This window comes from Ambystoma mexicanum, chromosome 11 (genome assembly GCF_040938575.1).
Source record: "Ambystoma mexicanum isolate Mex_15411 chromosome 11, UKY_AmexF1_1, whole genome shotgun sequence".
NCBI lineage: Eukaryota > Metazoa > Chordata > Amphibia > Caudata > Ambystomatidae > Ambystoma > Ambystoma mexicanum.
In genome coordinates, this window is record NC_090934.1 from 1,383,418,439 (window position 1) to 1,383,441,596 (window position 23,158).

At 46.1% G+C, this 23,158-nt stretch overlaps 1 protein-coding gene across 2 annotated transcripts in view; it reads right to left on the reverse strand.

Annotated features, from left to right (window-relative positions):
* The window catches only part of BTBD1 (BTB domain containing 1), a 189,972-nt gene that overhangs the window by 50,964 nt on the left and 115,850 nt on the right, over positions 1 to 23,158 (reverse strand). Inside the window, exon 5 of one of the 2 annotated variants that reach the window (XM_069624985.1) lies at positions 8,652 to 8,844. In XM_069624985.1, the coding sequence (XP_069481086.1) occupies positions 8,652 to 8,844 (193 nt within the window). The remainder of the gene's footprint in view (positions 1 to 8,651; positions 8,845 to 23,158) is intronic. The other variant, XM_069624986.1, reaches the window with a different exon arrangement.

Genomic DNA, 23,158 nt, shown 5'->3' on the forward strand with positions numbered 1-23,158 from the left:
GCTAGGGTCTTATAATCTGGGAAGTCTAGTTAGTCGGGTTCCCTGGGGCTCCCCCATCTCACATCTCCTTTTCACTGTGCATCTACACCCTCTGGTCACTGCGATTAGCTAGTACGTGAAGATTATGCAGACTATGCTCAACTATTCATCCAACTGACAGGGCCCTGGCCAACTTCATATTCTTGACACGTGACCCATTGCGGCTGCTTCCTAGCTCTAAACAAATCATTTAAAACAGTGGTGGTGGAGTGCAGGAAAGCACACTAAAAGCTGCCCAGCATGTTGCAGCCGATTGCATCACAGGACCCATGAAAAGTGACGTCATCAGCCCCTAACCCAAGACAACTACCCTGGTTACCCCTCGATCAAACATCACCTTCCAAACAGCCTGCGTTTGTGTCAAGGTAATGACAATGTTCCACCCTACCTTGTGGGAATCCTCGACATCTGTGGCAGCCTATACTAGAATTTAAGCGATGCACTGAGAAAAGGACCAGAAACAGGCTACGCTCCCAGATTTTTGCATCCGTTATCCAGAGTACTTCTCCTGTGAGGAAGCAAAAGGTCTTTTCACACCTAGAACTGACGAGGATAACTTATGGCAATGTCATAACTTTTTCCAAAATGACAGCAAGGGCTATTTTGATTTCGACCAATTTGTCCTAGGTACTTTCCAGCCGTTAAGGAATTACGTTTTACCACACAGAAATGGTTATTGGAGGATGATGCAAAGACAATACATATATCATTTGCTGGATAGCTGTTTTTTTTATATGCATATTCACAGGCTGTCCCTGTTGGGACGGACCCTATCCCTGTTTGGTGACTGATGTTTATTAAACCGGGATTACTTTGGAGATAGAGCTGTTGAATTCTCCATAGTCAGTTCTGCATAGCTAAATCCACACTCATTAAAAATCAGATAAGGTCAAGAAAAGAAGAAGATAATCTTCTGAGATTCAATTTGAATTATATTGTTTCTCTGTCTTATTCCTGAAGGAATAATCTGCTCCTTGATTTATTGCATTTTAATAACCAGCTAGCACGATTGTAGTCTTGGGGAGTTCGCCTTTTTCTGATGAAGGTGTTGTACTAGAACTATGCATTCGCAGAGTACAACAGCTTTGGAAGCTAAAATCACTTAGTGATGAAAAACAAGAAACGTTTGTTACAAATGTTTTCTTTTCGCTGATAAGTGTCCTTGTTATTCTTTTACAGACATCTTTCAGGCCGAGTCGGCTTACGCCTGGTATCTGATTACCCAGACCTTACTATTGAGCGTGCATAATGAAAGAGGCACCTATTAGTGGGCTCCTATTCTAGCACTCGACCATGCAAGGAAGAGGTGAGGGAGGTGAAGGGGGTAGGTTAAAAGGATGTATGACGCTGTGCAGCGTGCTAGAGTCCAAATAAAGCCCAAGTGTTAGGCATACCGAAGTGCCCTTGGTCACCGGTGTGTGTAATCCTATTTCAGTGGCATGGTGATGTTAGGATCTGTGCGCACCAGTGCCTACAAGAGTTTATACTGCATACGGCAGTGTGTCTGATGTACTGACCGTGGCGCCCAGACTCTTGTGGAGGAGCAATTGGTGTACAACCTCCTCCTAGGTGGTATGATGGTTCTGTAAAGACCAAACTAGCTATAGGTGCATGTTGCGCACATCGTGCTGGATGGATGGAAAAATTATTAAAAGAACTGAATGAAAAAAGTGACCAACTGAAATTGAAGATAAACATCACTATTTACAATGCAAAACTAACAGCTCTAGAAATTACACTTAAAAAACTTAAGGATTTCAACCTAAAAACAAAAAACTGAGTAAGCTTTAAAAAGATTTAGTACAGTTCATGCATGAGAAAGTGTCTCCATACGTGAGAACAGAGTATTTCTCAGAAACAGCAAAGCAAGCCAGAAGAGATGCAACAGCACTCGGTATCAGAACAACCAGAGGAGCGGATATGGACAACGATTTGGGTCATCATCAGGAACGTCAAATAGTTAGATAATTGTAGAATACAGTTTGCTACAAACCAAGGCAGTATGCTAGCAAACGCAACCAGGCCTTTTTTTAGGCCAGCGTGGAGGCTATCGAGGAAGACAAAGGTGGCAGACGCAGTCATCAATAGCCACACTCAGCAGAGGAAGAGTATGCAATCTTATATAAAAGATACCTCTGCTATGATCATTTTGTTGGAATAACTCACCTTCAATCCAGAAACAGAATGGCTGGTAACAATGGATATTGAAGCACTTTATACCAATATACCACAGGGAGCAACCCTAGCGATGGTCAATCTCTTAAGACTCAGGTATAGACCTCCATCAAGTACCATCATCTTTCATCATAAAATTAGCAGAAATTGCACTTACCAACATCTTTTTTCTATGGAACGAGATCTACCATCAACAGATTTCAGGCACGGCAATGGGGGCTACCTTTGCCCCTAGCCTTGCAAACCTTTACGTAGATGCCTTTGAAAAGGCCAGCATTTTTCCAGACACCAACCCATTCCTGGCTAAGATCAGGATCTGGCGTAGATACATCGATGATGTATTCATGATCTTTATAGGTACGTTTAATGAATTGAAAAACTTCACAGATGGATTAACAGTTAAAACAAACACTTGAAATTCACTATGGAACCGAGTCTGTTCTATCAATTTCCTGGACATAACCATCGAATCCAACCAGGGTCAATTTAGATCCAAAGTTTACAAAAAACAAACTGACAGAAATTCCCTTTGGACTTTTTCAAGTTACCACCCTAAGGCCTTTAGAGAAAATCTGCCATTCAGGCAATATCTGCGGTACCGCAGACTATGTACTGACACACAAGATTACGTAAAGGAGGGCAAAAAACCTGAAATTACAACTTACAGAGAGGATATCCTGAAAAAAATCATTACGACAACTTACAAAAGAGCTCAAAATATACAGAGGGACATTACCCTCAAACATCCAAAACCTCCTTTGCGGGAGAATAGAACAGCGGTATTGAGCTACTCATCATTAGTGAACCAGATCAAGAAGGAAATCAAAGCACTGTGGCCTATCTTGAATATGGGAGAACATCATTTGCCTGAACCATCGTTTACAGTGAAGCGAAGAGCTAACAATCGAGACAAATTAGTCAAGACACTAAAAGAAAAAAAAAGGAAAAACACAGAAACTGGACAAACAACTCTATGGTATACAACAGCAGCAACAGGACATGCCCCATGCGGTACCTGCTCCATGTGTTCACAAACAATACGCAGCACTACAATACACAGAGGTCTCAAGGCTCCCTGGGAACAACAGTCTTTCACTAATTGCAACACAAGTGGAATAATCTACCTGATTACATGTCCTTGTGAGCTACGATATGTAGGAATGAGCATGTGAAAAGCTAAGATAGTTATGATCGAACATAAATCATGTATACCTACCAAGAAACAAAATGCACCTTTAGTGGCACACTTCATAGAGAAAGGACACACCCCCGAACAACTTACATGGACTATCATTGAAAAAAATACATCTTCCAAGATGAGGGGGTAATCTTCAGTCTCCTTCTAAGGAGAGAACAAAGTTGGATATTTAGATTGGGCACAGACAAAACAGGACTCAATGAACAAATCCAGTGGAGTGAATTATCTGTTATGTAGAGACAAGTCCACGTTGTGACCATCATTAGCATAAGGGAATTAGGATCTCCTAACTGACTGAGAGGGAATGTACTGCAATGCAAAGATAATCAACTAGAACATAAACATTCCCAAGCCACTAAACTGATATCCACATGATACTCTTACGCTAGCAACACAATGTTGAAAATGAGGTTTGTGGTATGCTGATGTAAAATATGGGGTCCTCACAGACAGATAACCCTGCTACCAGCAGAGCAATTAGCAGTGGTCCCAATCCCAAACACTATCTTTTGATGTATGGGATCCTTTGATGCATGGTACAACATATCTACATTACGGTATACTTGTGTTGTGGGGGTAAGCTGTACAGATGCGTAGAACTAGTTACTGCACATCGCGCTCTGGTAAGAGGGCCTCCTTAATTATGCACACCGAAGAGTGATCTATGGTTTAGAATTCGATCCCAATCACTAGATTGTGATACCGGTCGACCTTACCAGGCATGAGCCAACTCATGCCTGAAAGATGTCCATAAAAGAACAAGTAAAGAAACAAACCGGGATAGCTTGGGAAAGCTGAAAACACAGTCTCGCCGTGATCGTCCTGTTAACCGTTAACAAGGAAATATGTAGTAGCACAATAAACAACGGTTTTCAAGGAAGGTAGTCATTCAGACAACATGTCAAACATGAGAAAACTGGAAACAAGTTAAAGCCTATGCTCACATTCTAATGCAAATAAAGAGGGGCCACCCGGCTCAGCGTATCTCACCCTAGAGAAGAACACCCTGTCCCTGACAGGGGTGCCTGTCCCTGGGTGGTACGTGATGTATCGCCTATCTAACAGATATAGAGGAGAGAACTATCCCTCAACCTTCTATACTAGTGGCAGTGTCTGAAGGCAGACAGAGTGGTCCACTGGGCAGAACACTTTCCAAAAAGGATTCTAAAAATGGTGCTCTCCAGAGTGATATAGCAGTGTACCACAGAGCTGTGGATTAGATTCTGTGACTGCTGTGGTTTTAGACTCGGGTACAACCTGAGGAGCAGGTCAACTGTTTATCTTCCATCCAAAGTGTTCAATTTTAATACAGCCTGTAGGTCACTATGTATGGGGTGCAAAACAGTACAGCTGGAGAACCCACTGGTGGGTTTAGGTAGTAAAAAACAGCCGGAGGGCTGGGGGGGGGAGGGGGGTAAAAAGCTCTTATAAAAACAGCTCACTCGATAGTGGGGTGTATGCTAGAGCAAGCAATTCTGAAGAAAACAAAGTCTCTCTGTTGATGTGGGAGAGATCAGAAGTGGGTCACGAGAGCCCTCATGACCGAAAGGGGTCGACCGGTTTCAATGGCGTGGGTAAGTGCCGCCAACTTCTTCAGGACCGTAATTCTCAAAACAGGCTAAGTTGTAAAAGTTCAAGGGATGATGAACTGAGGAGCAATGCTGTGGTCTCCTGTGCAGAGACAAAAAAAAGAGGGGAGGGGGGGAAAAAAAAGGGAAGGAGTTAAAGGACTGGCACCAGAAATGTCTGCTGGCGTGGGGTGGAGATCTACATGCAATAGAGTGAGCATGCGGAAGGACCAAAGCTGCTTAGGTCAAAAATTACAGGATGAGTGAGGGTGCCTGAGCACCTAATGAGAGTAATCCCGCCATCAACGGGGATGGAAGGGGAAGGGGGGGTATGTGAAGGGGGTGGGGGACTGAGCAGAAGAGCGCCAGACAACTAGGGCGTGCAAGACGGATGTGCGGGAGGAAAACACCCCAAACGCAAGTGCATGAGAGGTACAGGGCAGAGTCTGCTTTGTTGAGCAGTGAGGGGGTGCCCACCCTGAAGGTGAAAGGGTGCGTGGGGCCAGGGGTACCTGGCCTGAAGGTGCCAAGGGTGCAGGTTATGAGGACCATACCTGCTGGTCTGCGTCCGATTAGAGGAGCAAGAAGGCGTATGTTGGCTGGAGAACGCACTGTTGACCAAGGGCAGAGGGAAAAGCAGCAGTACAATGCACGCTTTCAGAACAACTGTGAAATACATGAAGGGAATAATGAACTCCATGGATGAGTCAAATAAAGGAGTAAATGGGCGTTGGGGATCCAGTGGACCGTACCTGCATTGTTCTAGCTACGGAGCTCCGTGTGCGCAGTGTGCTGTAGCTGGGTATACAGCTCATCAGTGGCGAGTGAAGGAGGTGAGCCCAATCGCCTCTAAAAATTGAGAGGAAGCGCGCTCACACTGGCGTCGTGATGATGTGCCTGGTGGCCCAGCAAAAGCTGAAGCGTAGGGAAAAGAAGGCCCATCGCCTGTCGAAACAAGCAAAGAACGCGCTTATGTCGGCAGAGGTCGAGTAATCCCTGATGTTGCGTGTGGTTGTCATGGAGACGTGGTAGGGGCCGAGACTCGCATGTGTGAATGTGGAGGAAGCCTAGTTGCCTCGTCACTAAGTAGAGGAGCACAAGCATGCCGGTGGGGCCGGCCAGTGCTGTGTAACCAAATCAAAGTGACAGGGGCAAATGGTGCTAAGGAAAACCAATAAATGAAAGGCTCTGGGAGGGGGGGGGGGTCAGCGGGGGAGGAGAAAGGGGAAACGGGAAAAGGGGGGGAAAGCCCATGGCTAAAACATGAGGCGTGAAAAATGCACGGGGGCCTATGCAAGGAGGGAGAGGAGGAGAGTGGCAACCCCAGACCCAGAAGGTGTAAACGGGAGAGGAGTGGCTGGCTAGGGGGGTGTGTCTGCACCCGGGAAGTTGCAAGTTCGTGCCACTGGATTTGTTCATTAAGGCCTACCAAGCAGGTATTAAGCCTAAAAATCCACATCTGTTCTTTTCTGAACAGCATGTTGTGGTGATTACCGCCTCTGCGGGGCGGTGAAATTTCTCCAGGATTGTCCACTGAAAGTCATCCGCAGTATGTCCATGGGATGAGAAGTGAGATACTAATGGTGCAGTGAGTTTGTTGGTTCTTATACATGATTTATGCTCAGTCATGCGTGTGCGGGCAGGCCTTGTGGTCATGCCTATGTACCTGAGGTTGCAGGGGCAGGTGATCATATATACAACACCCTTCGTGTTACAATTGATGAATGTATTCTGTCTCCATGGGGTTTTCCAACCGATCTCTATTTCTGTGGTTCTAGAGGTCTGGGCGCACATGGAGCAATTCCCACAGGGTGCATGTCCTAGAATGGGTGGAATGTTCCATAGAGTGCCCTGGCTGGGTCCCGCCCTGGGTGTAGTGGGTATCAAGGTCTTAACGACCTTGTCTCTCAAGTTGCACCGTCTCTTGAGGGCGAAACGCGGGACAGAGATGTTGGTGATGCCAGTGTTGAGAATGGGCCATAAACGCTTCACTTCCCGTTTGATCTTATTGAGAAGAGGGGAATAGCTGAATACAGCTGTGAAGGTAGTGGAGTCTCTGGGTTTGATTTGTTGCGGGAGGGTGATTGACCGTGGTATGTTCCTGGCTCCTTTATAGGTATACTTGATGATCCTCTGCGGGTAACCTCGAGCGGCCAGTTGCTTTTGAAGAAGTTTCGATTGTCAGATGTAGACTGGGGTCTCTGTACATAGCCTCCTGTAGCGAAGAAATTGCGCAAAAGGGAAGTTCTCTAAGCGCTTTGGGGTGATAGCTAGAGTAGCAAAGCAGTGAGTTTCTGTCTGTGGTTTTTAAAAGAACAAGGACACTTTTCAGCGAAAAGAAAATAATTTGTAACAAACATTTTTTGTTTTTCATCACTAAGTGATTTTAGCTTCCAAAGCTGTTGTACTCTGCGAATTCAGAGTTCTAGTACAACACCTTCATCAGAAAAAGGCCAACTCCCGAAGACTACAATCGTGCAAGCTGGCTATTAAAACAAAGACAATAAATCCAGGAGCAGATTATGCCTTAAGGAATAAGAATAAGACCTTATCTAAATTTTAATGAGTGTGGATTTAGCTATGCAGAACTGACTTTGGTGAATTCAACAGCTCTGTCTCCAAAGTAATCCCAGTAGAATAAACATCAGTCACCAAACAGGGATAGGGTCACTCCCATCAGGGATCGCCTGTGACTATACATATAGAAAACAGCTATCCAACAAATGATATATGTATCGTCTTTGCATCATCCTCCAATAACCGTTTGTGTGATAACTTTTTCCAACCCATGTGGCTGGAGCCCTCACCAACTCCAGTCTTGAGCAGGTATGCAGACCTCCACCGAAAAGCTCTGGTCATGCTCCCAGAAAGTACAAGTTAAATCATAGTGACTCCTTTTCCCCCAGTTTCATAGTACAATTTTCTCCACACTTATGCAATAGTTATCCTGGATTCAAGACACAAGGACCCCATAAGCATGGAGGGAAGGTTTATAGAAGAGTACAACAGAGCCTTGCTTGGTTTGAGCACTTTGGCAACTAGACATGACATCCATTGGCTGTCAATGACCGCAAGGATATTGTGTGTGTTCAGAATCAGACCGTTTGTTCTCCTTCCTCAAAAGCCCCTGCACTGCTATTGGTGGGACTATGGACCCAAATAATGGTAGTGATGGACGGGTGGGAAAATTCTGTAAAAAATGTTTTCATTTCCTAGTTATCGGGGTTCAGCAGCTTGGCACTGCGTTGTCTGCTAGCCATCCTGCACAACAGATAGAACTGAGATTGTTGTTTGAAAGATGTCCATCTTTGATCAACAAAAGCACATTATAATTAACGGGTTGTGTAATCTCCAAGCTGCACAAATGAAATCCTGCCCTGGAAGAAAAGTTGGAGACTGCCAAGTGACAAGGTGGTTAAGATACAGGGGAAGTTCGATTAAGAGTATACATTCAAATGCATCATCTGTTAAATAAAATTTAAAAAAAAGAAGAGAAGAGGGAGCCATGCGTTGAACAGTGTAACATCTAAGAAAGCACATGTGTATATACATTTGTTTTAAAAAGCAATGTTCCAAAGTTTCACATCTCCCACGTGTTTACTTTACAGAACACATTACCCAAATGAGTAGTTCTTCATTGATTAGTAAATGAGGGGACGGGATCAAAGTACCTGATCCGGTCGCTGGTTCCACTGTAGCCCCAGCGGCTCTCCACTTGCTGAAATCGGTTAATGCTGCATTCTTTTCCTCTGAGACAACACCGAGGCCGGTCAATATATTCAACTCGAGGTTTAGGATTTACTGTAAAATGTAGAAAGAGATTTACCACTTCCCGATCTGATAAAATTCCAGACTGAGCAGGACCTGCCACGACAGAAAGAGATGCAAGTTTCTGTGAAAGTGATGTGCTTGTAGAGCCTCTATGGAATTACTTAATACAAAATGCCAATTTGTATCAAAATCACACAAGAACATTATGACAGGTCTGCTTTAAACAAAGCAATGCAAAGCAATTTCTTGGAAGCAACCTTCAAAAAAAAATATATAGTATATGGTAAAATGTTCTCAAAAATAAAAACCCTTGCACAACAAATCTTTTTTACAACCCTGAAGTATTTCTGGTCAGAACTCTACAACAAAAGCAAGCTCCGAAGCAATTTTACTTAATGAAAACATTACTAAGTGCATACCGTTAAGCATTACAATTCACATACTCAAACTCTTGACTAATTATGTGCTAGGTTGAACATTCATAAAGTTTAAAATATAAAAAGTCTTAAAGAAATACTCACATTAAAAAAGAAACTTTTGTCATATGTAGCAGTTCAGAGAGATTGCACGTTTAAATAGTTTTGTAGAAATATCTCAGTGAGTGAACCCGGCTTTCTCGCCGTCTCTCTTAATGGTTGTCAAGAAGTACTTTAACAACAGCTTGTTTTTCCAGTGCAAACTCAAAAAGCCAGGAAGTGGGGCGGTGCTTATGAATCCGGTGGCCTAATGTTACAGGGAAACAATGTCTACTCCTTTTTTAAGTACTTTGGGTTTCATCCATTGACCAGAAATAATGTTGCCTCAGGAGAAAAGATTACACCATTATCAGCAAGCGGAAAGCAGAGTTACAGTGGAACAAGACAAATATACTACATTAGCACTCGGGTGGGTGGGTTGTTGTGGTGGTGGGGCAGCCATTCAGATGGCTAGTAATGCGGGCTTTAACCACCGGTACAAGCCCACGTTCCAATCCACTTGGCGGCTGGCTCCCCGTTGCCATCTTCCCACCCACCCTCCGTCACCTTTTCCCCCTCCCCCACTTACCTTATTTCAGCGGCATTCGCTCCTTCTCCTCACCTCCCGCAGGCCACCATGGAAAGGGAAGAGCCCTCTGTACAGAGCCCCTCCTTCCCCTTCCACGGCGGCCATCTTGGAAACAGATTTTCCTTCCTACAGCGGGGCGCCATGCGCGCTGTAGGAAGTAACATGCTAGCACCCTGAGTAACCGCTTTAGCAACCCAGGGTGCTAATTGCCTTCATCCCCTCCATTCCAGGGGCTGGAACGGGGGGTGGGTGGCGGGTGGGTGGGGAACAGCCCAGAGCCCTCGATCTCCTCCCCCTCTTCGCTCGGGCCAATAAACTTTGGCTGCCGGCCGTTATCCCCCGTTCCAGCCCCTGGAACGGGGGAAGAATGCCATAGTGCATAATAAATAGTGCGAAAGCATGTATGTGTAACTAGTTTTCTCAGAATCTTTTCTTGCATTAAGAGTCCAGGAATAAACCTCTAAAATACCAATTACCATAATCTCAGCTTCCCTCAAGGGGGTTCTATATTTTGTTCTTCGATGCTTGTTCTGGTAATATATTGATTTTGGTCATTTGTAACGCGCACAGACGGTACTCAACCATAAAAAAGGCGAAGTTGGTACACAAAGTGGGGCCACCGAGAACCATCAGAAGAAACCAAACATGTTTTATGACTAAGAAGAATCTCCCTAACGTCCCTAAAAGTAGCCACCTGTCCTTTATTTAAAAAGGAAGGTCTTCAAGGCTCGGCAGAAATGGTACAATGACTAAAAAGCTCTAATGTCTTGAAGACTGTTCCACAGTCTGTGGCCAAAAACAGCAAATCCACCTAGCCTTGAAACAAGTTAAGACCGTTTCCCCAGTCAGCAGCAACTGATCTTCTGACCGTAGCAACCTTGTGGGCTGGTAATGACTGATTTTATACCTCAAATAGCCCGGTGGGTAGTCAGTTTAAACACTTTAAAAAAATCTGGCAGGACACCTAAAATTTAATTGATCACCCACGGCCAAACCGTGGAGTGTTTGGCGGGAGGTCGAAACACGAGCAGACCGACCAACTAATCTTACGGCATCGTTCTGGGCTTTTTGAAGCATATACATTGGTTTTGGCCAGGAGGCTGTTGCAGTAGCCTAAGTGTGTATTCACTAAGGCACCAACCACAATCGCGTGGTGCTCAGCTTGAGTGAACAGTAAGAACTGTCGCAACAGTTGCAGAGAGTACCAAAAAACAAACAAATATGACATGCATTACTTACCGTAAAAGCATTTCTGATGATTGTATCTGCTTAGATTCACATGCTGTGCATAGTTCGACATCCAGTGGTCACTGCGTAGTATTGCATTTCGTTTTCCGTAGTCGAAAAGGGGACGTCGACATAGGCGAGTCTGCAAATACTATCCCTATAGTGACGTGCAGTGTACCCAAAATCCCTCACGTGTCGAGGTCCCTCCGTTTGTATTTTTTCTGCCCTGAGGGAGCCTTTTTCGACGTGAGCGAGTACAGAAAAGAGAAAAAGTAATAAGATGTCTATGTTCCTTCCATCCGAGCGGGGAGTAAGAGTGGGCGCATGTGAATCTAAGCAAATACAATCATCAGAAATGCTTTTACGGTAATGCATGTCTTCTGATGCTTGTTCATCTGCTTAGAATCACATGCTGTGCATAAACTAGCGAGCAGTACCCAGAGTTGGAGGTGGGTTGTGAGAAGGAACAGTAGAGAAAAGATGTCTTAATACTCTTGTCCCACCTGGGAATCAGATCTAGAATGGGCATCTAGAAAGTAGTGCTTTGTAAAGGTGTGTACAGAACTCCAGGTTGCCGCTTTGCAAATGGACTCAAGAGGGACATTTGCAATGAATGCTATGGAAGCCCCAGTGCCTCGAGTAGAATGTGCTCTTGGCTTGAAGGGTAGTTCTCTCTTAGCAAGACTGTAACAGAGTGATGCATTGGACAATCCATCTAGATATAGTGGATTTTAAAACTGCATCTCCTTCTCTTCCTGCTGCCACCAACAGAACGAACTGATTAGTCTTTCTCAGTGGTCTAATTCTTTCCATATAAAACATGACCGCTCCGCGCACATCAAGTGTATGCAGGCTTTTTTTCTCCCAAGTTAGATGGGTTTTGAAAGAACGTTGGTAGTTCTATCGACTGGTTGACATGGAATTTAGAAATGAATTTCCGTGCAAACCCAGGATGCGTGCGTAGAACCACCTTATCCTTGTAAACTGTTACAAAGGGGTCTAGTATAGAGAGCTCTTGTAGTTCACTTACTCTCCTAATGGAGGAGATAGCTATTAAGAAAGCAGTTTTAAGAGTGAGGTTCTTAAGTGTTGCTTTGTGCATGGGTTCGAAGGGTGAGCCCATAAGCCTGGTAATTACCACATTTAGGTCCCACCCGGGAGCCGGGTTGGATATAGGAGGATGGATCTTTTATACTCCCTCCATGAAGGCTTTTATAACTGGAACTTTCCACCATGACACCTTATGTTGAGACGTGGTGCATGCAGAAATTGCAGCTAGATGAACATTTATAGAATTAAAGACTAATCCTGAGTCTAATAAGTGAGTCAGGTAAAGAACAATCTGTGGGGGAGAGCAGTCAACGGGGTTGATGGTTTTTGCTCTACACCAGACAAACAAATTTCCCTGACCATGTTATCCAGAGACCGTTCCCCTTGGAGCGGTTCTGGGGGTACTTGGAGGCGTAGTCTTGACATTGGGTGTTCTCCAGAGTTGCGAACAGATCTATTTCTGGGAAGCCCTACTGTGCGAAAACGTCGGAGACAATGTCTTTTCGTAATCACCATTTGTACTCTGCGGGCAGAGGGAAGTCTCTGCTGAGTTCGTCTGCCAGCAGATAGAGTTCCCCTGGTACATGTGATAACAGGAACATGTGTCTGAGAGCCCACTTCCAGATGTTTTGGGACAGCTTGGACAGTCCTGGAGAGTGCGTGCCCCCTTGCTTGTTCAGGTAGTACATGGCTGTGGTGCTGTCTGTGAGGACCAGCACAGTCTTCCCTTGAAGGTGTGCCTGGAAAGCCTTCAGTGCCTTGAAGACCGCCAGTAGTTCCAGCAAATGTATGTGTTTGGACGCTACACTCAGACCAAACTCTGCGTGCAGTCTGATGGGATAGGTGAGCCCACCCCATCCTGTGAGGGATGCGTATGTGGTTAGAGTGGCATACACTGCGGGGGTGGCGAATGGTTTCCCTATTACAAGGTTTTCCTTCGACACCACCGCAGCGAGAGAACCAAGGCCTGCGAGACCACCACTAGATCGTCCTATTGTCCGCTGGCTTGACACCACTGGCTGTTGAGCCACTCTTGTATTGGACGCATGCGCAATCGCGCGTGAGGTACCAAATATATACATGACGCAACATTCCTAGCAATCGCATTGCTTTGCGTACTGTCCTCTCTCGACCGGCTACATATTGAGGGATCTGAAACAGCATATTTCGGACCCTCTCGTTGGAGGGGAAGATGAGGCCGTCCTTTGTTCGAATTAGAGCCCCTAGGAATTGCTTGACCTGGCTGGGGTCTAGGCTGGACTTCTTCTCGTTGATGGAGAAGCCCAGTTGGAACAAAAGGTCTACAGTCTTTCAGGTATTTGAGAAGCATGTCTCGTAGGAATCCCCTATTATGAGCCAATCGTCGAGGTAAGGGTATACTGGGATGGACAACCTGCGCAGGTGGGCCGCTGCCACTGCCAGTACTTTCGTGAATACCCTTGGCGCTGACGCTATGCCGAAGGGTAGAACTTTGAACTGGTAGCTTTTGCCCTCTATCATGAACCTGAGGTATTTTCTGTGCGCTGGAAACATTGAAATATGGAAGTATGCATCTTTTATGTCTAGTGTTGCCATGTATTCCCCCCGAGATAGCAGGGGAATTACTTCCTGCAAAGTCACCATACGAAATTGTTGAGGTTTGACAAATGTGCTCGCTGGGTGCAGATCTAGTACAGGGCGCATGGTTAAATCCTTTTTGGGTACAAGGAAGTACACTGAATAAATCCCCTCCGTTACCTGTGATAGAGGCACAACCTCTATTGCTCCTTTTTCTAGTAGCAGTTTGACTTCTTGAAGGATGGCGACGTGCTCTGGTGATCGGTGTCTTCCCCTTGGGGGTCTGAAGGTAGGGGACCAACTGAATTCTATGCAGTAACCGCGGGCTATGGATGACAATACCCAGCGGTCTGTTATTCCCTCCCATGCTGGTAGAAAAGATGTTAACCGGCCCCCGACCGGTGATGCATGGGTCATTTGGTGTTGGTAGCCGGGGAGCCTCTAGGAGTGGGGCCAGACCTCTTCCCTTGCCACAACGTTGTCCTCTTTGAGCGTATTGTCCGCTGGTTCCTTGAGTGGAGGACCAGTTGCCTGCTGAGGAGTACTGTTGTTGCTGTTGCTGGCTTGGTCACTGGCCACGAAAAAAGCATCTGTTGCCGTAACCTTGCTTATTGGGAGGCCTTGAGATCTGGTCTAGAGTCTTTAGGGTATCGAAATCCTTCTTAGCTGTCTCCAGTGCGTCATCCAGCGCCTTACCAAACAGGTTTGAGTCCTCAATTGGTTTGTTGATGAGTGACGTCTGGGTCTCTGGCTTAAAACCTGAGTTCCGGAGCCAGACATGACGCTTGAGAAGTACCCCCTGAACTAAAGACCGGCCAGCCGTCTCTGCAGCATCTAGCGTGTTCTTAATGATGCTTTGGTTAACCAGAGTACCTTCTGTTACAGTGGCTAACAAGCGAGTTTGTAAGGGCTCAGGGACGAGGTCTTGGCGTAACTTTCCCCATTGAGCATCAGCGTAGCTTGCCAGTAAGGTATTGTTATTGGCAATTCTGGTGGAGAAAGCTGCCGAGGCTGTAATCCTATTTCCCAGGGCGTAAAGCTTCTTTCCCTCCTTGTCTGGGGGTGCTTCGCTAGTGGATAGCGGAACCCCTGCCCTTTTCCTTGTGGTGGTTACTACCAAGGAATCAGGTATTGAGTGACCCTTAATGTATAATGGGTCCGAGGGTGAGGGACTAAAAAGTTTCTCAATTCTCGGGTTGACCCCTCTAACCAACGCAGGTGTTGATAAAGATGGAATAAGTCGTCTCTTAACTGAGGCGAGAAGGGGAATGCCCAGGATAGCAGGTGGTTTCTCCTTAATGATTTTATCCACAAAGTCTATTTCTGGAGTAATTTCTCCTGTATCAATTTCAAACTGTGCTGCTGCTTTACATAATAGCGCATTGAAAGTGGGTTGGTCGTCTATAGGTGACAGGTTTCTGACTGGTGTGGTTTGCGGAGGGGACAGATCCAGAGCGTCAGGGTCTGTGGACGCTTCTGGAGACTGCCAAGGCTGTGAGCCATCTCCGTCTGGGTCTTCTTCGAAGCCCCCTCCACCCATGTCTGGGTATTCCTCGAAACCTTTTTCAGGGTTTTGTTGATCCTCAATATTTAGGAACTCTTCATCCTCCTGAAAGTGAGAGTCTTCTTCAGTGAGGTCATATGTATTGGCCTCCTCTTGAAGTGGGTTAAATAGTCTTGGGTATTTGGCCCTGGGGTGTTTCTGAAGTAACTCTCTTGATCTCTTGGGTGTTACCTGTTCAGGAGTGGACATAAATCTATCTAGTTTGTCCATACATGATTGGAATCTTTCTAAAGTCCACTGGGGTAACCCAGAACGGTCTGGAGGCATAAAGAGAAGCTCTTCCGCCTGTAGCCGTCGAGATCTCTCCCATAGCGTGGAGGATATACTCCCTTCGCCCTCTGAGAAACTTTCTCGTGGGCTAGGTCCTTCTTTCGATGGAGCGGGAGGTTGCTGCCTGCCTTCCTTCTGCTTCAGCGTCTCTCTGGCCTTGTGAGCGGGGCTCGGCAGCTCTTTCGCTGTCCGTCTCTGAGCATCAGTGGAGACTATTCGCGCCAAGCTCTCGACGACTAAACTCTCTGTGGATGCATTTTCTGTATGTATGAGAACGCATGTTGATGAATGATTAAACTGTTCATTGCAGTAATGTGTCTGGTTATCTTCAATGTTTTCAATTCTGTTTTTCCTGCAACCTTAATTTAATTTAGAGTGTTAATTAATACACGATTGATTCATTTTTGTAAATTTTGTATCAAGGTTAATAAATAATATTTTTGATATGCAATACCAGAAAAGAGTCCTCTGGACATTTTTTCAGTATATATTCGGGTTTCGGATCCAGACCACAAGTGCTAGGGGAACCAAGAGGCAGTGCAAGGTGCAACTGGACAGGCAGGGACCTAGTCCCAAATTCAGAGAGTGGCCAGGAGACCAGGTGCATCGAACAAACGGGTCATCAGACGGGGAGAGGTAAGAGAGAAAGCCGAAGCCAAGTCTTGAGTTGCTTCAAGAACCGAAGATGGTTCTGCTCAAGCTTGTGAGAGAAGATGTTCCACAGTTGCTGGTAGTGCAGACCCAGGCCCCAGAAAGCCTTGTGGACAACGCAGATGTCTGGAACTTAATCCTTTGTAGTTACTTGGAGCCAAGAGATTTCAGAGCTGGAGAGATACAATCCCTGGCCTTGAGGCCAAAGACAAGTCTCGCAGTCCTGTTCTGGATAAGTAGTAGAGGACGCAGAAAGATTTAGAAGCAGGCTGTTGAAGCAATCCAGAACTCTGGAGACAGTGAGCCTATGGGGGAAATAGTTTGACTTCTTTGGAGAGAGAGAAGGAGAGAGAAAGAGAGAGAAAGAGAGAGAAAGAGAGAGAAAGAGAGAGAAAGAGAGAGAAAGAGAGAGAAAGAGAGAGAAAGAGAGAGAAAGAGAGAGAAAGAGAGAGAAAGAGAAAGAGAGAGAGAAAGAGAGAGAGAAAGAGAGAGAGAAAGAGAGAGAAAGAGAGAGAGAAAGAGAGAGAGAAAGAGAGAGAGAAAGAGAGAGAAAGAGAGAGAAAGGAGAGAAAGAGAGAGAAAGAGAGAGAGAGAGAGAGAGAGAGAGAGAGAAAGAGAGAGGAAGAGAGAGAGAGAGAGAGAGAGAGAGAGGAGAGAGAGAGAAGAGAGAGACTCAGTCTTACTGGCATTGAGGAAGAGATCATTAGCGACACACCACTCCTGAATTGCAGACTGACTGTCAGGAATGAGAGAAGGAGTAGAGGTGGCCGAGGGGAGCCTGAAAGAGTTGGGTGTCATACGCATAACACTGAAAGTTAGTAGAGAGCAGCTATGCGGTGAGCAAGAGGAGCCAGGTATTTCTTGAACAGCCAGGGAGAGAGGTTAGAACCATGGGGAACAGCACAAGTAGAGAGAGAGATATAGAAGAGAGGAAGGACCCCAGTTGGACCCGAGAGGGTCGGACAGTGAGAAAGGAGGTAGCCAGTCCAAGGTCCGATCAGCGATACCCAGGTCATCACGGAGGCGCTTGTGCAGGATGGCAGGGTTGACTGTGTCGAAAGCAGGAGAAAGATCAAGGAGAATGAGGACAGATGGAGGGTTAGAGTCAAGGTTCGAGAGCAGGTCTTCTCGGGTGTTCAGGATAGCAGTTTCCGGCCTTCCGGCCGCTCTGAAGCCAGACTGATGGTCATGGATACAACCAACAGATTCAGTGTGAAGGTTAAGCTGGGAGAAGCCCAACTTTTCCAAAAGTTTGCCCAAGAAAGGAATGATAGAGATCGGGCGACAGTTAGCCAGAGAGGAGGGATAGGCTGAGGGCATCTTGATGAGGGGTGCACATGGGAGTGCTCCAGGGGGAGAGGAAAGTCCCAGTGGAAAAAGAGTGATTGCAGAAATCAGCCAGGGCAAGAGTGTCGATGTGGTCCTTCCTTGATGGTTTTGGAAGAGCAGGGAAGAACCTGTTTTAACAAGACTTTCATAGATTGGACTGGTCTAGAAACATTGTTTGGGGTGAACAAGGAAGAGAAGGTAAGAGGAAAGGAGGTCACAGGTGGGCCGGGCGTGGAGGAGGAAGAGAGGGTGGACAGGATGTCCTGAGTTTTAGTGATGAAATGAGAGGCAAAGGCCGTGCAGAGGGCCTGGCAAGGGACAGGAGAGCTAGTGACTGCAGCAGGGTTGCCCAGCTCCTTGCAGATTTTGAAGCGTTTGGTCGAGTTGTTAGATGCCGCAGAGACGCAGGCTTATATGTGTGCCCTCTTCTTGGTGAGGACAGAGTCTGTAATGCCTTTGGCGCAGACGGCAGGCCAGTTTGTGAGCGGGTGAACCAGTAGCCTTCCCTTCCCCTCAGCCACCCTGCACTTGCGTTTCTGGGTGACGAGGTCTCAGTCGTACCAAGATTTGCGCTTGGATTTAGGCTTCAAGCAGATCCCCATGACAGGGGCAAGTACATCAAGAGTGTCAGAAATAGAAAGATAGAGGTTAGAGAGGGCTGTGTCACGATGTGAGTCAGCCAAAGGTGCAGCCTCAATTGACATGCTTCATGGGTCGAATGACCGAGAAGGTAGGTGGCAGTGCTGGGACCGGCTTGACCTATGGGGTAGAGAGATGGTAGGAAAGGAGAAAGAGGGATTCGCAGAGGTTGCGAAAGAGTCCTACAGAAGGACAAGAAGCATCTGGATTTGGGGGAGGGCAGAGAAAGAGAAGGTGAGACTGCAGACCAGGCATTCAAAGGAGGAATAGTCCTGCATTGGAATGAAAGAAGCAGGGATCCACTGTGAAGATCAAGGCTACACCCCCACCGGGACGGTTGGCTCTGGGCGCAGACAGGATCTTGTAGCCATTAGGAAGGAGTGTGTCAAAGCTCATGAGATCTGGCCGTGAACCACGTCTCGGTAAGACCGAGGACATCCAGACCGAGTTCTTCCATGAGACCGCAGATGTCAGAAGTGTTTGAGCGAGAGTTGAGAGTGGGAATGCGGAGCAGGTTGACACATTTGAAAGACTTCTGTGGAGGGGGTACAGGTCAGAGGTACACCCTGAGGAAGTGTTTGAGGTGCCCGAGGGTGGGCAGAGGAGGAGGGAGGAGAGGGCAAGGTAGCCAAGGAAGAGGAGGTGGGTGGCAGAAGGAAGAGACAACAGGGTGGCCGGAGAAGCAGCAGGGGCAGCCGTAGAGGTGGCCAAGGAAGAGGGAGGCAGAGGAGCCAAAGAGGAGAGAAGGACAGCAAGAGAAGAAAGGAAGTTGATAAGGCGTGGGAAGAGTCTAGCAAAAGGGAGGAGGTTGGCCTGAGGGCCTAGGACCAATACAGTGCCATTTAGGTCAAAATAAATGATGGTCTTGGAGGAGTGGAAGGGGGCCAGGAGGGCCTCCCACCGGATGCCACCATTAATGGGTGAAGAGGAAAATGAGAAAGAACAGAGACCATATGGAGGGTCCATAGGGGTAGAAAAGGAAAGACAAAGGATGTCGGTAAGGGTCCAGCGATGGGGATACCAGGGTTGGAGACCAGGATATCCCCCTTGAACATCTTCCTACCAGATCTAGTGAGAAGGATAGGATAAGTCGATAGAAAAACAGTTAAGGATATGGGAGAGAGCACCATAGAGGGTGCAGAGGGGGGGGGGGAGGGTGGGGGAGGAGGGCGTCAGGGGTGGGCTGGGGGCACGCAGAGGGGGGAGAAACACTAGGGTGAGGGGAGGACACAGAATGAGGGCACAAAGCAGTGTCTGCAGAGCTTGTCATCCGCCAGTATGTTGTCCTTCCCCCCGGTAGATTGGTGGCCTTGGCCCACCATCGCAAGGCCCCGTGGAAGGTCGGTTTGAGGCACACGAAGGGTGGACGTGGGCATTTGAAACGGCATGCCCAGAGTCTGGCTGTTATATGTGGAAGGTGCCGTTTATGAAGATTCCTCATCTGAAGACATTTGCCCGCTTTCCAAACGCAACAGGAGTCCTCTATGCCTGTCTTCCAGAGTCTTCGTGGAGAAGGTCTGGCAAATCTTCCAGGACTGTATCTCATGAGGATAGGCGGCAATAAATACAACTGTGAGGGTCTAATAAAAATCCCTGTTTTACCATAATTGCTGCTGTCCCTGAAGAGGGGGGTATTTTCCTTGGCAGCGTGCATTTCTGGATTTGCCATGAGGTAACAGGAAGACATCCAAGTGTTTTAGGTGAGAAAGAAAAGTGCCCGGAGCCCAGGAACACTATGGTCAGTGAATGTGCAATCTCAGTAATGCCATTTAAAAAAAAAAAGTGAAGTGAAAAAGCTCTGAGAGCTCAAGAGGATTCCCCTGTTCAGTTAGACCATAGCGAAAGATCTGAAGATGGCTGCCTAGTGTGGAGCTTATGCCCCGCCACCTCATTGGTTTGGGTCTCAAAAGAACCAAAAGGAGGTGGAGGGACTGCACAAGGGCTTCAAAACACTATGGGGCTTGTATAGGGAAATGTTTGAGTATACAATTATTTAAAATTACAGAGAATTCCCAGTCAGATTGGGAATATTTTAGCAAGTGAATCTATGAACGATCCAACGCTGGAGAAGTATGGGTTAAAATAACTCCAAAAGCTTTATTGGAGGACGTATGGTTGTGTAACTGCTTGTGCTCCTTGCTGAACTCATTTTAGGAATACATTTAAATGCTCAATATAATGGACAGCTGCGTAATCACACTTCAATGCTTACGATTGTACTATTTTACAGACTGACCTAGCGCCACAGTGCCATAGTAACTTTCTGGTTTTCATTATTAACTCTTAGGAGTGATTAATGTACTACGATTAGAATTAGTGTCTGTATTTATGACCAAGATATTATGTATTTACCTTGATTATATGAAAGACGTTTGAGGATTTAGGTATTATTTGACGTGCCGTTTTCCTTTTAAATAGTCCCATTTGCCATTCGAAATAAATAGGATTGAATCACAGACTGTTCAGTCTTTAGCATGGCTCTTGTGACCGGTGAAGGAAATTAGAATGCAACAGTGTTAGGCGATTAGGTGAAATAGTTTTTCAGATTTGGGATTATTTTTAGGATAATCTGCTTTGACCCAGATGGAAAGCTCCTGACCAGTTCAAAGTGAATAAAGTAAAGCCAGATAGGCTAGTTGATTTGCTTATTTATTTGAAAACAGCGTCCCCCTCGAATGTTAAAGTGTACAGAGAACAAGGAATTTCAATGGATTCCCCCCCCAAACAAAACTAAAGAGACCGAGAAACACATGTTGAAATGGAAAAATGATTCAATATCTGAAGAGGTTTTGCATCCTTCAACTTTAAATTCACATCTGGGTCTTTGTGCGAATTAGTTTGCCCCATATAGCTCAGGCTTTCAGACAAAATTACAAAAAGAAATTAGGCTGCAATGGGACAACCGATAAGGTGGCCCTCTTACGCTGCATGCCAGGCATACTCCTCCCACAAAGGAGGGTATACGTAATATTGCATTTTGTTTTTTTAGATTTAGTTCTCGGATTACCCTTTTATCAGGTTGTTTATGGGACCTCAGAGCCTATTTAAACATTGATTTCATGTTGCAGAATGTTTACAGTGCTGTTAGTTCTATTGCAAATGCTTTATGTTGTACCAAAAAGTAAGCCCATTAGCACTATAAACACAATGACATAGTTTTGATAGTGAAGAGTATGCATAATAAAAACATCACATTATATTAATTCATGAACATTACAGTCTGAAGGATACATTAAATTTTATTGGAATTAAAAACGAATTGACTATTAAATGCACTAGGCTCCAGAGTCAAGTCAACAAACTGCACGGTGTCTCTTTATACTATTGTTCACATCCACCCGTTTAAGGCAGATGGAGTGCTGTGAATCAAGGCAGGGCAGAAGGTTTGTATGTGACAATTAGTGCTCTGCCAGTAGTAAAAGAGTGGATCCTAAAAATCAGCCCGGAGAAATGGAAGCAGAGGTTCAGGATGGCAGAGGGTGCCTAAACAGGAGGCTTAAGGAATAGGGCGCAATAACTTCGATGAACTGGGAACACACAATCGTAAGGGTAGAGTTAAGTTGGGGACGGCCTAACCTGGCTGCACCAGGTGCAGGGGGTTAATGCTGGGGTAAGGAGGAGCAGGAGAGTACCAGGATCAGGAGAAGCAGGGCCTGTAGTTCAGTGCTGGGTTGGGTTGGGGCAGAGGTGGAGAAAATTGACAGGCATTGGCTGCATTTGAGGCCGTCAGCAACAACGACGCATGTACAATTGGGTACTGGGGAAGTCATATCTACTTAGGGGGTACAGAAGGCTATTACCGGTTCTAATGTAAAAGGAAAGACTATTCTAGAGTTTAGGACAGACCTGAAAAAACTATCTTCAGTCAACATTCGTTAGCCTGTAAGAGTCTGGACATAGTCCCCGAGGATAAACAAATGTTCCTTGATGGATTGCAGCGCTTGAGATGCACAAAGTGTTTGGGCCAGATCCCTAAAATGCTGCATCAGTGATGCACAAATCCTTAAACTCATGGAGAAGGGGAGAGAAAGGGAGAGAAAGGGAGAGAAAGAGAGAGAAAGAGAGAGAGAGAAAGAGAGAGAAAGAAAGAGAGAGAGAGAGAGAAAGAGAGAGAAAGAGAGAGAGAGAAAGAGAAAGAAAGAAAGAAAGAGAAAGAGAAAGAGAAAGAGAGAGAAAGAAAGAGAGAAAGAGAGAGAAAGAGAGAAAGAGAGAGAAAGAGAGAGAAAGAGAGAGAAAGAGAGAGAAAGAGAGAGAAAGAGAGAGAGAAAGAAAAAGAGAAAGAGAGAGAAAGAGATGCAGCTGAGGTAATTGCCGGATGGTAGCTGCATCCTAGCGTTAGGTGTGGTGATGAAAATTAGTTGGATGTGTGCAGTCTGGTGGGTGGACACCCAGACTGGATTCTGGCTGTGTTAGGCCTGAAGGACGTTTATGTGAGCAACTGGGCTGGAATGTCATCGGCTAGCTGCGTTTTATTAGGGTGATGAGGTGATCATGGGGTAGTAGCGGTGTTCTAGTTGTGTGATGGTGTAGTAGAGAGTAAGCGTAGTGATGTGATACGATATGATGGTTACCTTTAAAGCGCTCAAGACCAGGCACGTGAACAGGATGACAGGGAACACAGCGACGCACAGTGACAGGGGGCTGGGCTTACAACGACAGAAGGGCGGCATAGATATATAGCAACAGCATGGGGAACAGGAAAGCAGGGTACACAGACGTGTGGGGCAAACTAATAAATACATTTGCATTTATATCTAGATGCGATTCAGGCCAATGTTCACAACGCCACCCAAGTGTGGGACATGCTAACATTTGCATTTCTATCTAGTGCGACTCATTCTGATGTTCGCGACTTCATCCAATTAAGGCAAATGCTTCCATCCACAGGCCCATCCAAGTGTGGGGCATGCTGACATTTGCCTTTCTATCTACATGTGACTCAGGCTAATGTTCACGATTTCATCTAGGTGTGGCACTGCATGCTGCCATTCACAATTCCATCCAAGTGCCGGACATGCCGACATTCACAATTCCGTCTAGGTGTGGGACAGGCTGGGACATGCCAACATTCATATT